This window comes from Marmota monax, unplaced genomic scaffold, assembly GCF_021218885.2.
Source record: "Marmota monax isolate L192 unplaced genomic scaffold, Marmota_monax_Labrador192_F-V1.1 WCK01_AAM20220418_F8-fsc00004, whole genome shotgun sequence".
Taxonomy (NCBI): domain Eukaryota; kingdom Metazoa; phylum Chordata; class Mammalia; order Rodentia; family Sciuridae; genus Marmota; species Marmota monax.
The window spans coordinates 6,101,418-6,115,749 of record NW_026692881.1 but is presented as its reverse complement, the minus strand read 5'-3'; the positions used below and the strand labels follow the sequence as shown (position 1 = coordinate 6,115,749).

Here is a 14,332-nt window from a genome sequence, read left to right as displayed (position 1 = left end):
AATCCATGATATAACTAAACTAACATTTGGATCCAGAAAGGTTTGTAAATAGACAAAAGGAAGTTTTGTTGTTTTTTTTTTTTTTACTCACTCCTGGGCACACCTCCAAATCTGTTATTTTATGTCTTCCTTTCTGTCGCATTTCATATTGTGACTCAGACCTGAGTCTGCATCCTGACCCTGTTACATTTTGTGAGTTTAGAATTGTTTGACAAATTCTGCAAAAAAGGGAGCTAGAATTTTGATAGCAATTTTATTTCATCCGCAACTCAATTCATGGAACATTGCCTTCTTAACTATATTAAGTCTTCTAATCCATAAGCATAGAATGTCTTTCCATGTTTTCATCTCTAATTTCTTTCAATGACATTATAGATTTCCATGTAGGATTCTTAACTGTTTTTTATTTCTTCTGATGCTATTGTAAGAGAGATTGGTCTGTAATTTTCTTGTGATGTCTTTATTCAAACTTATAATCAAGGTTATACCCACCTCATAGAATGAGTTAGGAAATGTTCCCTCCTCTTCTAATTTTTGCAAAAGCTTGTGAAAGGTCAATATTAATTTTTTGTGAGTTCAGGTAACACCTGTGTAAGCTATAAAATTCCCCAGAAGATCCCTGATATTTTCATCTTTCTCATCTCCCTATATATCTCCATGTTAACTCTCTTAGCTTTTACTCTTTGCTCATGTTCTGTTAGAGCAATTGCTTTGTCAAAAAGACAAGACTTCACCAGGCATGGTGGCACATGCCTATAATCCCAGCAGCTCAGGAGGCTGAGGCAGGAGGATCTCAAGTTCAAAGCTAGCCTCAGCAACAGCAAGGCACCAACAACTCATTGAGACCCACAAAATAGGACTGGGGATGTGGCTCAATGATTGAGTGCCCCTGACTGAGTTCAATCCCTGGTACCCAAAAAAAAAAAAAAAAAAAAAAAAAGACTAGACTTCTGACATGTTCCCTTAAATATTTGAGAATTTATATGTTATTCAGATGTTACTTGCAATCTGTACATGCGTATATGTTGACTTTTCCATAAAGTAGAAAACTCATAAATCTCGCAGTACTTTGTACTTGTGTTTTGAGGTGGGAGAAACTGTCTCATCTTAGCATGTCTAGACTAAACTAGTTTATCAATACACATTTCTGATTTACAAACTACCTCAGACTTGCCAGTTGGAATTGTTATTCAAGACAACAAAGATTATTATTTAATTCTTAATGTTGCTAAACAAGTATAATACTTGTAAATACGTCTATAAGGATTTAATAGCAATTTGTCATTTGTACCTTAGAAAAGGAATGTGGGTAAACAAATTTGGTACTAACCTGTAGCTAATATATATCACTCCCAAGAAATGGAACGTGAGTGAAGAGAAGCAGTTAATGTCCTTTGATCCATGAATATGACACTACAACATGGCATTAATCCTTCAAGTAGGAGTGCTATGTGGAGGGAGAGTAGGTTTGGGGAAATTAGACTTCATAAGAAAGTACCTAAGGAAAGGAAGGGGGCTAGGACATAGAGTGACAGATTGGGTGGGGATGTGAAAAGCACACCTTGAGTATTTCAAATTGTTTTGTGCCAGTCCTGTATTTATTTTTACTGTTGTTTTTTTTTTAAGAACTTTATTTTTTTTAATGGGGTGCTGAGGATTGAACCCAGTGCCTCTCACATGCTAGGTAAGCACTCTAGAACTGAGCCACAACCCCAACCCCTATTTTTACTGTTTTTAAGAGGAATATTTAGAGATAGGAGCCAGCATCATTGAAGAAGTTTTTCAGTGAGCTCACTGGCCATCAGTGTTAGAGCCTTCAGTGTTACCTGTGAGCCAATATCTTGTTATTCTCAAACTTTTAATGTGCTGTGATCTGAGGAAATAAATGTAAAGGCCTAGCCAGGTGCAGTGACACATACCTATAATCTCAACAGCTTGGGAGGCTAAGGAAGGAGGATTGCAAGTTTGAGGCCAACCTTAGCAACTTAGCTTAATGCTTGCAAGAAATAAAAAGGGCTGGGAATGTAGCTCTGGTGGAACACCTCTGGATTCAGTCCCCAGCACTGTAACAACAATATCAAAAATAAGTCAAAACCTAAAACTTTATGTTCACTAAGCATTGAACAGCAGGTAAAAGCAGCATTCTTCCATAAGTGAAAGTACTACAGTCTTAAACACAGTTGCTTCAGCCATATGACTTTTCCATCTTTTTCTACCTGATGAAAAGACCTAAACCTAAACCAGTAAGTAGCATGTTGCTATAGTATTTCATACACATCTATTCCCTAACCATAATAATTCTATTTTATGTCAGGCAAGATGGTGCTGTTATCTTTAGAGAATTATTTTAAAAACTGGTGCACTGCCCTTTCCCTGTGCTCCCAGGTCCTGGTATTGATGTGCCTGCCCCAGACATGAGCACGGGTGAGCGAGAGATGTCCTGGATCGCTGACACCTATGCCAGCACCATAGGGCACTATGTGAGTATTCCCCAGAAGCCCCAAGGCTTCCTGTATTTGCTCTTCACAAGAAGAAACAATTCAGCTAATTATAAGGAGAAATTGAGACTCACTGGGGTTTTCTACTCTCTTTAAATCATAAACTTGATATGCATGTTATTTTGCTTCTTTTTCTCTACTCTTGAACTATAAATGTAGTGAACATGGATTGAGCTTTTACTTATATGCTGCACTGTACTACACAGTGGGCAGGACCCTCTCCAACCAGGTCAGCACATTTTGCTGAGACTAAAAGGTACATAAAGAAGCATTCTGTGTCGAAGAGCTTTCATTTAAAGAGGAGCTAAGACACATAAGCTTAAAGAAGAGCTAAGACACATAATCAGATAAAGTATGGAAATAGTGTAATACAGGGAAAAGAATTATGAATTCTCAAAATAGGCTTTCTGGAAGAGATATCTGGACCAGACTTGAAAGTGTGTTTAATTTGAACATCTAGAGATTTGGGGAAATTGAAATAAGGCATATTTATAAAGGTAGTAGAATATACAAGTAAAGTAAGTGAACTACAACAAAAATACCAAGTCCATTGTTGGTTTTACTTAATATTCAGTGGTAAGACTTTGCTGCAACCCTTTCTTAAGGAAGAATAACTTCCTACATGGTACCAGCACCTGTCAACATAGTCTAGGAGCCATTGGTCTAGGCACATAATGGATGCCACAGAGAAAGACTCAGTGAGCCTAGACTATATATGTGGGATCAAGGAAGGGGATGAGTTTGAGTTGATATCAAGGAGATACAACTGTGGGGACTGAAAGAAAGAGAGCCACTGAATAGAACAGAAGAGGAAAGGACAACTCCTGTCCCTGAAAGCCCTGGAACCTTGAAAAACAGACACATAAGGATCAGGAAGAAAAGTAGATTTTTTAAAAAACATTCTATCCTGCAAGCACAGCTAAATGCAGGTCAGGTGTTTATCACCTTTCAAAGCTGTGGAAATAAAGGGGACAGAGCAAGCCTTTGGAGGTAAGGTCAGTAAAGGCATCCTTAGAGATGAAGCCTTCTTGCCTATGCATCTAGGGAAAGGGGTGGGGCAAGTGCTTGGGGCAGAAGTCAGCATTTGAATGAAGTGAAGAAGAGAAGGGAACTTGAGAGGCTGTGGGCAGCTGTTGTAACCAGAGTTGAGAAAGGGAAGAAGGGGATACAAAAGGCCAATAGAGGAGATTGGGCCAGGTTACTGCCTAATATGAAACTATAAGGACTTTGGTCTTTGTCCTGAAAACAGGGAAGTGATGAAGATCTAATTATGAACAAGTTTATGGCACAGCTGAGTGTACACTGAAGCCTATCTCAATATGCAGAGGAGATGGGATAGTTAAGGACAGGAAACTAATAGAAAGGGCGTAGATCCCATGGGATTGTGAAGAGAGGGAAGTAGGGCATGACATATGGCCTCCACCTAAGAAAAATGGCACAAGAGAAGACAGCATGAAAAGTGACTACTGACTAATAAAAGGGTTTATGTTGTTGTCTGTGTTTATTGGTTATAGACATTCATTGGTGCAAGAGACAAACCATGCAAAATAAACCCATAATAGTAGATAGAGCAAGGGAATAAAGGCAGCGGAGAGGGTGTCATTCAAGGACCCTAGAAGTAAAACAGGCCTTGGAGAAAAGGAGTGTAGAGTTAATGTACTTAGAACAGTCCTCAGCTCTTACTGGGCATAAAAGTAAGTATTACATCATATTAATTATATATACATCTCTGAAAATAAACAGAAGCAGATTAGATACTTTTGGTTTGGACTGCCATTCCCAAAAGGGACACTTTTCCCTATGTCACCTGTTAATGAGCTGTGAGTATGATCTCTTGTTTATTTTGAGCAGGACACTCCACAGAATAGCACAAACTAGTAGGCAGGATACCATTATTCATAGCTCTTTCCATAGAGGTAGCAGCAAAAGCAAATTTTATGAGGCATTGCCAGCTAAGCCTTGGACTATACTGGTAAATGTTGTGTTCCAAAACCCAGGCTAGGTGAGGAAGCCATAGTTTTTGTTAACTTGTTTCCAGATGTGAACAGGAAATCTTCTGTCCGGCCCCATCTGGCAGTGCCATGTTGGGGGAGAACATTTCCCATATTCTTTGCCCTGGGCTGCAGGACCATTAGGTATGCTGGGGAGCCTGGCAGTTGGCACTAGGCCTGACCTCAGACAGTATTTCCTTCAGTTTCAGCATTTGCATTTTCACTGTTTAGAAGCTGTTTGGCACCAGATTTGCAGTTCTGTTTTCATAATGTTAATTATTCATGAAAGAAAACTGTGGGAAAACTACTAATTCTGTAGTGCTTTATTAGACTGCTTTTTTTTTTAACTTGCTTTCTTTTTGTTGTTGATAATTATACAAGAAATGCAGTTCTAAGTTCTCTCTGTGAAAATATTTAAACAATATGGATAAAAAAACAGATCAATTTTTAACTCAGCTACAACACAGTATTGGGGATAGGAAGATGAAATGAATTAAGGCATCTCATCTTGTTCACATGGTGGCAAATTGCCTTAGCAAGTCATGCTTTGACCTTTGATTTAAAGTTCTCCCTTCATTTTTTGTTTCTTTCCTGTATATAATCAGAGTGCATCTCATTTCTCCTGTTTCTCTGATCAGTGTATCTGTTCCACAGTGTTGTGGTTGTCATTTCATAGTAGTATATCTGATACCTTGGGAGGGAAGCCCTTCCAAACCCCTTTTTTCTAGTTATGCTTGTTTCTCAACAAAAATACATACACATCCTTAATCCAAAGAGGGGAGAAAGCCAAGCATGGTCGCATATACCTATAATCCTAGTGACTCAGGAGACTGAGACAGGAGGATCGAAAGTTTGAGGCCAGCCATAACAATTTAGTGAGACCCTATCTCAAAAAAAAGGGCTGGGGATGTAGCTCAGTGGTAAAGTGCCCCTAGTTAGATACCCAGTACCAAAAGAAGAAGAAGAAGAAGGGTATAAAGTGGGGTGATAAAAATCATTAATCCCCTCTATACTTAAAGAGCTAGCACTGCTACCAAAGGTGCTTTGCAAGCCAGGAACTGTGGTACACATCTGTAATCCCAGCAACCTGGAGGTTTACAAATTCACTGCTAGCTCAGCAAGTTAGTTAGACCCCCAACTCAAAATGAAAGATAAAAAGGAGCTGGGCATGGTGGGACACACCTATAATCCCAGCAACAACTTCAAAGGCTGGGAGTTCAAAACTAGCCTCAGCAACTTGTTAAGGCCCTAAGCAATTTAGCAAGACCCTGTCTCAAAATAATAAAAGTAAAAAGTACTGGGTAGGGATGTGGCTCAGTGGTAAAACACCCTTGGGTTCAATTCCCAGTACAAAATAAATAAATAAAAATGATGATGTAGCCTAGTGATATAACACCCCTAGGATCCCCAGTACTACTTAAAAAGGGGTGGGATATTCTGGGCATGCACCACTGTATCTTGCCTCCATATTCCTATTTTAAAAATTGAGTCTTCCCAGCAAGAAAATTACAGTGTCTCTTTCTGTCTCAGACTGTTTTGGTGACATATGCAAGTCTTGTGGTAGATTGTGGTAGACGGGATGCATACTCTGACTTAGGATTTAAAGGAATAACAGCTTTAAGCTGAACAGTCTCATAAATATAGAGACTGATGCTAAATTTCTGAACTGTTTCTCCCAGTAGGAAATATTATTTATTACATTTTCTAGCAACAGAAAGTAAAAGTGAGGTTTTTTCCTATTGGTCACAGTATACCTTAAATACATTCACTCTCAATACACACGTGCTTGGCACACACACTTCTAATGAGAATATTTTTAGTTAGATGAGAATGTGCTTTGACTTATATTCATTATATTGATTCATCATAGAAATTAGGATACATTGTTTCATTATTTTGTCTCCTTTTGCAGGATATTAATGCACATGCCTGTGTTACTGGTAAACCCATCAGTCAAGGAGGCATCCATGGACGTATTTCTGCTACTGGCCGTGGTCTTTTCCATGGAATTGAAAACTTCATCAATGAAGCTTCTTACATGAGCATTTTAGGAATGACACCAGGATTTGGAGATAAAACATTTGTGGTTCAGGTTTTTTTAAAAAATTAATTTTCTTTATAACTGATGAACAATATGTGGTTTGGCTTTGTTTTGTTTTTGGACACAATATCTTTATTTATCTTCTTGCGTGGTGCTGAGGATCAAACCCAGTACCTCACACATGATAAGCAAGTGCCACAGCCCCAGCCCTACAATACATTTTTAATGTTTGTAGATTTACAACTTTAAATTTTTATTATTTTGAATCTGTTGGGTTTTAGAGTGTTGCTTTCAGAAGAGTAATACATCCTCTTTTGAATGTTGATTCATGTGACTAGAACTGATTTAATATCAGATATATATAAGACAATAATCAACTTCTTTTGGACCTTATTTGAACCTGAAATTGTGTCCAAAAAAGGAAAATGCCTCATAATTTTCTAAATATGAGTATGCAGAAAAGTTTGCACATTGCCCCAGACTTGTATGATATGGTAACATTTATTTTATCTAGGGAAATCTAAATTATGTTGAACATTACTTTAGAGTTTATATTCCTCTACACTAATGACATACATTAATATGACCATAGGACCTCAGGTCATTCAGGTCTGACCACACTGGTATGGTTGGCATTGTTACCATTTCTTTATAAGCCAAGAATCTTGCACCTAACTAAACCTCTTCAGGACTTACTCTCACCGACAATAAAGGGTTGGGTTCCATCATAAGATGGTATTGACCCAGATTCTTAAACATGGAGATTTATTGTTTAAGAGAAGTCATTTAGTATGTTGGTTTTTCTGGCAAAAGGATTTTGAAACTTTCCCTATATGTGAGTTAGGATAATTAAGAATATAGATACAGGGGCTGGGGTTATGGCTCAGCGGTAGAGTGCTCACCTAGCACAGAGAGAATATAAATATACATGGATTAAGACTCCTACTATCTGTACCAAGACTTTAATTTGGGGGTTGTGTGTGATTGTTCTCCATAGGGGTTTGGTAACGTGGGCCTGCACTCTATGAGGTATTTACATCGTTTTGGTGCTAAATGTGTTGGTGTTGGTGAATCTGATGGGAGTATATGGAATCCAGATGGTATTGACCCAAAGGAACTGGAAGATTTCAAACTGGTAATCTGAACAGTTTTACTACTTTGAACCCTATAAAGTTAAAAGAAATATTATTTAAATATATTGCTTTTTTTTTTTAATGTAGTTCAAAGTCCTTAAATTTTCATGTTTGTGAGGCACTCAGTATAAACATTTAAACTATGATGCAGCTATTCATTCTGTGATTTTTCAATCAATTACAGCAACATGGATCAATTCTGGGCTTCCCCAAAGCAAAGGTCTATGAAGGAAGCATCTTGGAGGCTGACTGTGACATACTGATCCCTGCTGCCAGTGAGAAGCAGTTGACCAAATCCAATGCACCCAGAGTGAAAGCCAAGGTAAAAGCATTATAGAAATCAGAATCAGCTTTATAAATGTGAGATGATATTAACGAGGTCATAAAAAATTTTGTCAGATTATTATTGGGTTCCCCCACTCTTTAACTTTATTGCATATAATTTATGTCTCATAAATTTCACATTTAAAGGATATAATTTAATATCTTTTAGCATATTTATAGAATTATGTAACCATCACCCAAGTGTAGTTTTAAAAAACTACAGAAATAGAAAAGATGAAATGAAAGATACCTTCCTCATGCTCTACAAAGATGCACTTTGTAGAGCAAAATAACCTGTATTATTCATTTATTTATTTTTGCAGTATTAGGGAGTGAACCCAGGGCCTCATGCCATTCTAAGCAAATACTATATTACTAAGCTACTTCACAGCCCGTTTTTTTGTTGTTGTTGTTTGTTTGTTTTAATATTTTTTAGTTGTAGATGGACACAATATCTTTTTATTTATTTTTATTTTGAAACAGAGTCTCACTTGGTTGCCAATGCTGGCCTCAAACTTGTGATCCTCCTGCCGTAGCCTCTAGAGTAACTGGGATTACAGTCATGTACCTCCAGCACATACCAGTTGATAATTTAACTAAAGTTATAATCTTCTGTGCTCAGTGGCTTATCCTGTAATCCCAGTACTCAGGAGGCTGAGGCGGGAGGATTGTGAGTTCAGAGCCAGCCTCAGCAACTTGACAAGGCACTTAGCAACTCAGTGAGACCCTGTCTCTAAATAAAATACAAAAAAAAAAAACAGGCTGAGGGTGTATGGTCCAATAGTTAAGCTTCCCTGGGTTCAGTTGTTGGTACAAAAAAAATTATAATCTTCCATTCAGTTCTCTTATATCCGTATGTGCATATCTATAATCCCTAGCCATATATGTGTTCCTGACTCTCTTGCAGATCATTGCTGAAGGTGCCAATGGACCAACCACTCCAGAAGCTGATAAGATTTTCCTGGAGAGGAACATCATGGTTATTCCAGTAAGTCATCTGTGTTCATCCAGATTTATGCAAACTAGGAATTACAGTTGCTTTTTGCTAAGAATTAGGGGAAAAGAGAAGACTTACTCGTCTCCTCAGCTGGTGAATTTTTTGTCTTTATGTTACTTTTAAGAAAATGGAGGCAGCGGCATAACTAATTTTATATTGTATATGATATATTATTTCAATTTAAACCCTTAAGATCTTCAATATAATTCCTAACTTAATACATTTCAAGTGTTCCTTCCTGCTTTATGTAGAAAGCTCTTATGAGGAACATATGCTCAGGTCTGGGGTATATTTTGAAGAGCGCTCTTTGCTGAAAACATTTAACTAAAATAGGCTGCTTTTAGGTAGTAGGAATGCTAATCTCCTGGTAAACTGCCTGTTGGTCTAGTCTCACCAAAATTGACCAAATATTCATTAATGACCCAAAAAAGATTTTCCTAAATGAAAAAAATCCTAGTTGAATTTTGAAAAATCCTAGTTTAATTTATTAAATTATGAAATTGCTGATACTGTCGAAAATATAATTGGGAAGTTTAAACCTTAGTCCACCTAGGTATTAAAATTGAGTTCTTATGTTCATTTTAAGCTTTTGCTAAAGTCATCATCTTTTAATTTCTTTGCTGTCTTCTGTCACATTTTATGTATAGGATCTCTACTTAAATGCTGGCGGAGTGACAGTATCTTACTTTGAGTGGCTGAAGAATCTGAATCATGTCAGCTATGGCCGATTAACCTTCAAATATGAAAGGGATTCTAACTACCACTTGCTCAGTGAGTCCCTATAATATCATTCTCCAAAAAAATAACCCTTTTGACCAGCCAAAAGGCTGGAGAAAGCATACATACACTCAGGAGGTCTTTTCCCTTTGGTAATCTTAGAGACTTCCATCTCAGAGTAGAAGACTCTTATTTATTTCTCGCTTAAGGATTAGACCAAAATACCAATTTCTTTGGGCATTCAATGAATTGACTCTTAAATGTATTTATATTTAAAAATTTTTTTAATATTTAGTTTTTAATTTTTAGGTGGACACAATATCATTATTTTATTTTTATGTGGTGCTGAGACTTGAACCCCTTGTCTCACGCATGCTAGGCGAGTGCGCTACCACTTGAGCCACATCCCCAGCCCTCAAATTTTTATTCTATGATTTTATATTTCCAGAACATAATCCACAAGTTAACAATGTTATAAAAAGTAGTATCTTAAATTATATGAGCTCCATTGTTTGATACTCATCCATTTCTGTCTCTGGTTGCTCTTAGTAAAGGCCTGTCTAGTGTCGAGAATTTTTTTGAGTGTTCTGATGAGAATACTTGTTCTGATGAGAGTAAGCTACACAGTTAAGAGTAGAATTTCTCATCAGGCTGAAATGAGACCAAGACCTCCAACTGAGCAGCCACTCTGAGAATCTGGGTGAAGTGTTCTTCTATTTCCTTTTCTTTTTTGCTCAGCATTTTCTTTTTAATAGAGCCAACGAAAAACCCTGGTAATGGGTGTTATGGAAACAGAGAAGTGACCTAAATTCACATTTACATAGGGATTTGGCAAAGTTTTCTATTCCTTTTTGACTGAGTTTTTAGAAATTAACTCTTTTATATCTCTTTAGCATTGAAGATTTCTAAAACTGTTTTGAAAAACTACAGATATAGTTTGGGGCTATTTATGGAGGTTTTGAGGTTTTTGTTGTTGTTTGTTTTTCTGCCCTACTAGCAATATTTTATTTTGATCTCTTGCTTTTTTATAGTGTCTGTTCAAGAGAGCTTAGAAAGAAAATTTGGAAAGCATGGTGGAACAATTCCTATTGTACCCACCGCAGAGTTCCAGGACAGGATATCGGTGAGTGTGGTAGCACCAAAGTAGTACATATGTTCCCTATCCTGACCTCCATACAGCAGGTTGACTGGAGTTGACAGGTGGTGGTCAACATGTTAGTAATTGTACACTTTTTGTGTGTTTTGTATCTTCTTCCATTCTGTTATAAAAATGAAGAATCCTTGTTACTAATATCAACCTTAAATAATTAATTGCTCTTCTGCTTTTGTTACTTTTTGCAATATAAATGACTTTACAGTGATTCAACATAATCATGAATGATTGCTATCTATTTTAATTTTTCTAAGCTTCAAAGAAACAGAATTTAAAAATAAACATTAGACTGGACTATATGAAAATTTGAAATAGCTAAGTGAACACAAGAGAGAAAACAGATTAGAAAAGGTATTTCATATTAACCAGATGTTGACTTAATAGTGTAACATACTGCAAAGAGAATTTCTTTACCACTACATGACAGCAGACATACAACAAAGTCCTGTACGTACACTTAAATAAAAGTTTAACCCTCACTATTAACAAAAACAGCATAAACTGCCTATTGGTCCAGTCTGGGAACTTGGTAAGAAGAGACTCTCACCAAAATTGACCAAATACTCATTAATGACCCAAAAAAGATTATCCCTGCATGTACACCTAAATAAAAGTTTAACCTCACTATTAACAAAAACAGCGTATCTTTTTTGTTTGTTACTTTTTCTGTCAGAGTGACTTGCAGCACATTGGAGGGTCTCTTGAAGGGCTCACTTCTCCAATTAATCCCCTTACCTGGCATGTGTCTGATACATGCCTGGCATGCGGTGATCACTCAAATTGTGCCTCAGGAGGGGCACAGAAAGAGAACAATTATCTGGTTGTGAGTGACCTTTTTAACACATTTTTGGGATTTTTTTAGTGGGGACAGGTACTATGGCTTGAGCCTAGAGCTACTTAACCATACCTCCAGCTCTTTTTATTTTTTATTTTGAGACAAGGTCTCTAAATTTCTAAGGCCGGCCTTGAACTTGTGGCCCTCCTGACTCAGCTCCCAAATGGCTGGGATTATAGGCATGCAGCACCACCACACCTGGCTTCCTACTTTTTAAATGGTTTTAGTGCTGCTAAGTTTAACTTTGTTATTTCTCACTCTTTGCTGAGTTTGTTATTTCAGGAAGTCTTATTTTTCCCCAACTCTGTCCATTGTATTTCCCCTCCCCAGCCCTTTAGCCCTTCCAGGCTTAAAATAGCTATTAACCCTGCCATCTTTTCACTGTCCCTCATCCACACCCCCTAATTTTCTCTTCTATCTAATGAAACGCCCACAATCCATCATTACAGTAGTACTCCTTGGTCTTGTTTTGCTTTATCATATTCATTTCTTGTGAACAATTAAACAACCTCTGATAAAATCCCAGCTCTCCTTTTTCCATTCTTATGCCCATGTAGCTGGAGGCTCTGTTGACTAACCAGTCTCATTACTTTTCCCTATTGCATTCATTCTTTTCCTCCCCTGAATCGTGTATCATTTTCTCCTCTTCTTACCTACATTACAGCTCCTGAGCTGGTATCTAATCAAAGAAAGTTGAAGCAGTCAGAGAACTTGCACACCCAGTCAACTTTTGGTGTCTACCCTTTCCTGTGCCATTTTCCCTAAGATGGTAGATTAATTCTGTATGCTTCCATTTACACCCAGCTCTTGCACAGAATATTGCATGGCTTGTCCCACAGCCTCTCAGATATACTACACTTAACAAGTCTTGTCCTCTCTCCTGCATCATCAGTTTTCCCTCTACTGTCATTTTCTCAGTATACCAAGTACTGCTTGAAAAAGGTACATCTTAATCCTATTTCTTCAGTTATTGCCAATTTTATTTCCCATACACAAAGCCTCCTTAAAAGAGTTATATATACTCCATCTTCAGTTCTTCTGTACTTGAACCTACTCTACCAAAACTGTTCTTTTCAAGAGAACCAATGACATAGCAATGCCCAGTCCAGTGGTCACTTTTCAGTCCTCATCTTGACTTATCAGCCATTCTTCTCACTGTTAAGGATGCTGCCTGAGACTGTTTTCTTTCTACCTCACTAGCCATTCCTTTTCATTGCTTTTTGCTGGTACTCTTCCTCTCTCTGCCCTTTTAATACTAGATACACTGGGCACCTGTTTGGCCGCATGATTTCAAGTTCACACATCATTTCACCACCACCCCCACTAAGATATAGACTCCATGAGAACAGAGAATTTTGATCGTTTTGTTCTCTACTGTGTCCATTTGTTTTTGATAGTGTGGATTGAACCCACCAGTGTTTAAACACAGAGTCACTTCCCCAGCTTTTTTTATGTTTTGAGTCAGAATCTCACTAAGTGTCTTAGGGCTTTACTAAGTTTCTGTGACTGGCTTTAAAACTTGCAGTTCTGCCTCAGCCTCCTGAGTTGCTGGGATTACAGGTGTGTACCACTGTGCCCAGCCATATGTTTCCTTATTAATACATATGTTTTAGAAATATACTTTCTTTAATGAATACAGTATGAATTGGATGGTATCCAGCAAAGATAACTTTTTTTATTAATGCACTTTGTTTTCTTTCTGACAGGTCATGAATGTATATTCTATGACTATGTATGGTACATGAGGAAGAATAGTGATAGATAACTGACAAAGGACAGAGATAAGCTGACTTGATAATGGGAAGCCCTGGGTCATTCCCAGTCTTAAAATAGCTATTGATAACCTTGCCCAACCTTTGGTCCTGGGTTTTTTCCTAAGTAAAATTAAAGAGCTGCTAAGATCATCCAGCCTTAAAGTTGGTGGTATTACTGAATACACAAGCAGGGTTCTACTCCAGAGCTGCTGTTGGCTTTAACCAGATTTTCTTCTGGTTAAAATGCAACTGCATCAGTATCAAGATACTTTATCTTCTGCTAGGTGTGGTGGCACATACCTATAATCACAGCAATTTTGGAGAGTAAGGGAGGAGGATCACAAGTTCCAGGCTAGCCTTGGCAACTTATTGCAAGATCCTGTCAAAATTAAAAGTTGGGGATGTAGCTCAATGGTAAAGCACCCCTGAGTTCAATCCCCAGCACCACTCCAAAAAAAGATACTGTACCTTGGGTTACAGATGTTACTTAGTGGTAGACCCCTTTCCTAACGTGTCAGGCATTGGGTTTCATCCCCAATACCACAAACCAAAGGAAAAACAAAAACATACTGTTCCTTGATAGTGTACAGAAATTACATGTATCTTTGCTAAAAAACAAAACAGTTCTGTCTGTACATTAACTTAAGAATCCTTTGTACTTTTCTGGAGTCACAAAATACTTCTTCATGTGATTTTGTTAAATTTGTGTTCTTTTTTTCCTACAGGGTGCATCAGAGAAAGACATTGTGCATTCTGGCTTAGCCTACACCATGGAGCGTTCAGCCAGGGTACGTGAATTGATGCTGACTTTCTGTTAGTGACAGGAATCATACATAGCTCAACCATATCATCTCAGTGGCCAAATTATATATGTAATGATAGAAAATAG

The 14,332-nt window shown here is 37.6% G+C and overlaps 1 protein-coding gene across 2 annotated transcripts in view; it reads left to right on the top strand.

Annotated features, from left to right (window-relative positions):
- Nucleotides 1–14,332, top strand: part of Glud1 (glutamate dehydrogenase 1) — a 99,890-nt gene that overhangs the window by 82,752 nt on the left and 2,806 nt on the right. For both annotated transcript variants that reach the window (XM_058581066.1, XM_046449906.2), the window contains 8 exons: nucleotides 2,386–2,480; nucleotides 6,402–6,581; nucleotides 7,528–7,665; nucleotides 7,848–7,985; nucleotides 8,895–8,975; nucleotides 9,632–9,755; nucleotides 10,733–10,824; nucleotides 14,169–14,231. In XM_058581066.1, the coding sequence (XP_058437049.1) occupies nucleotides 2,386–2,480; nucleotides 6,402–6,581; nucleotides 7,528–7,665; nucleotides 7,848–7,985; nucleotides 8,895–8,975; nucleotides 9,632–9,755; nucleotides 10,733–10,824; nucleotides 14,169–14,231 (911 nt within the window). The remainder of the gene's footprint in view (nucleotides 1–2,385; nucleotides 2,481–6,401; nucleotides 6,582–7,527; nucleotides 7,666–7,847; nucleotides 7,986–8,894; nucleotides 8,976–9,631; nucleotides 9,756–10,732; nucleotides 10,825–14,168; nucleotides 14,232–14,332) is intronic.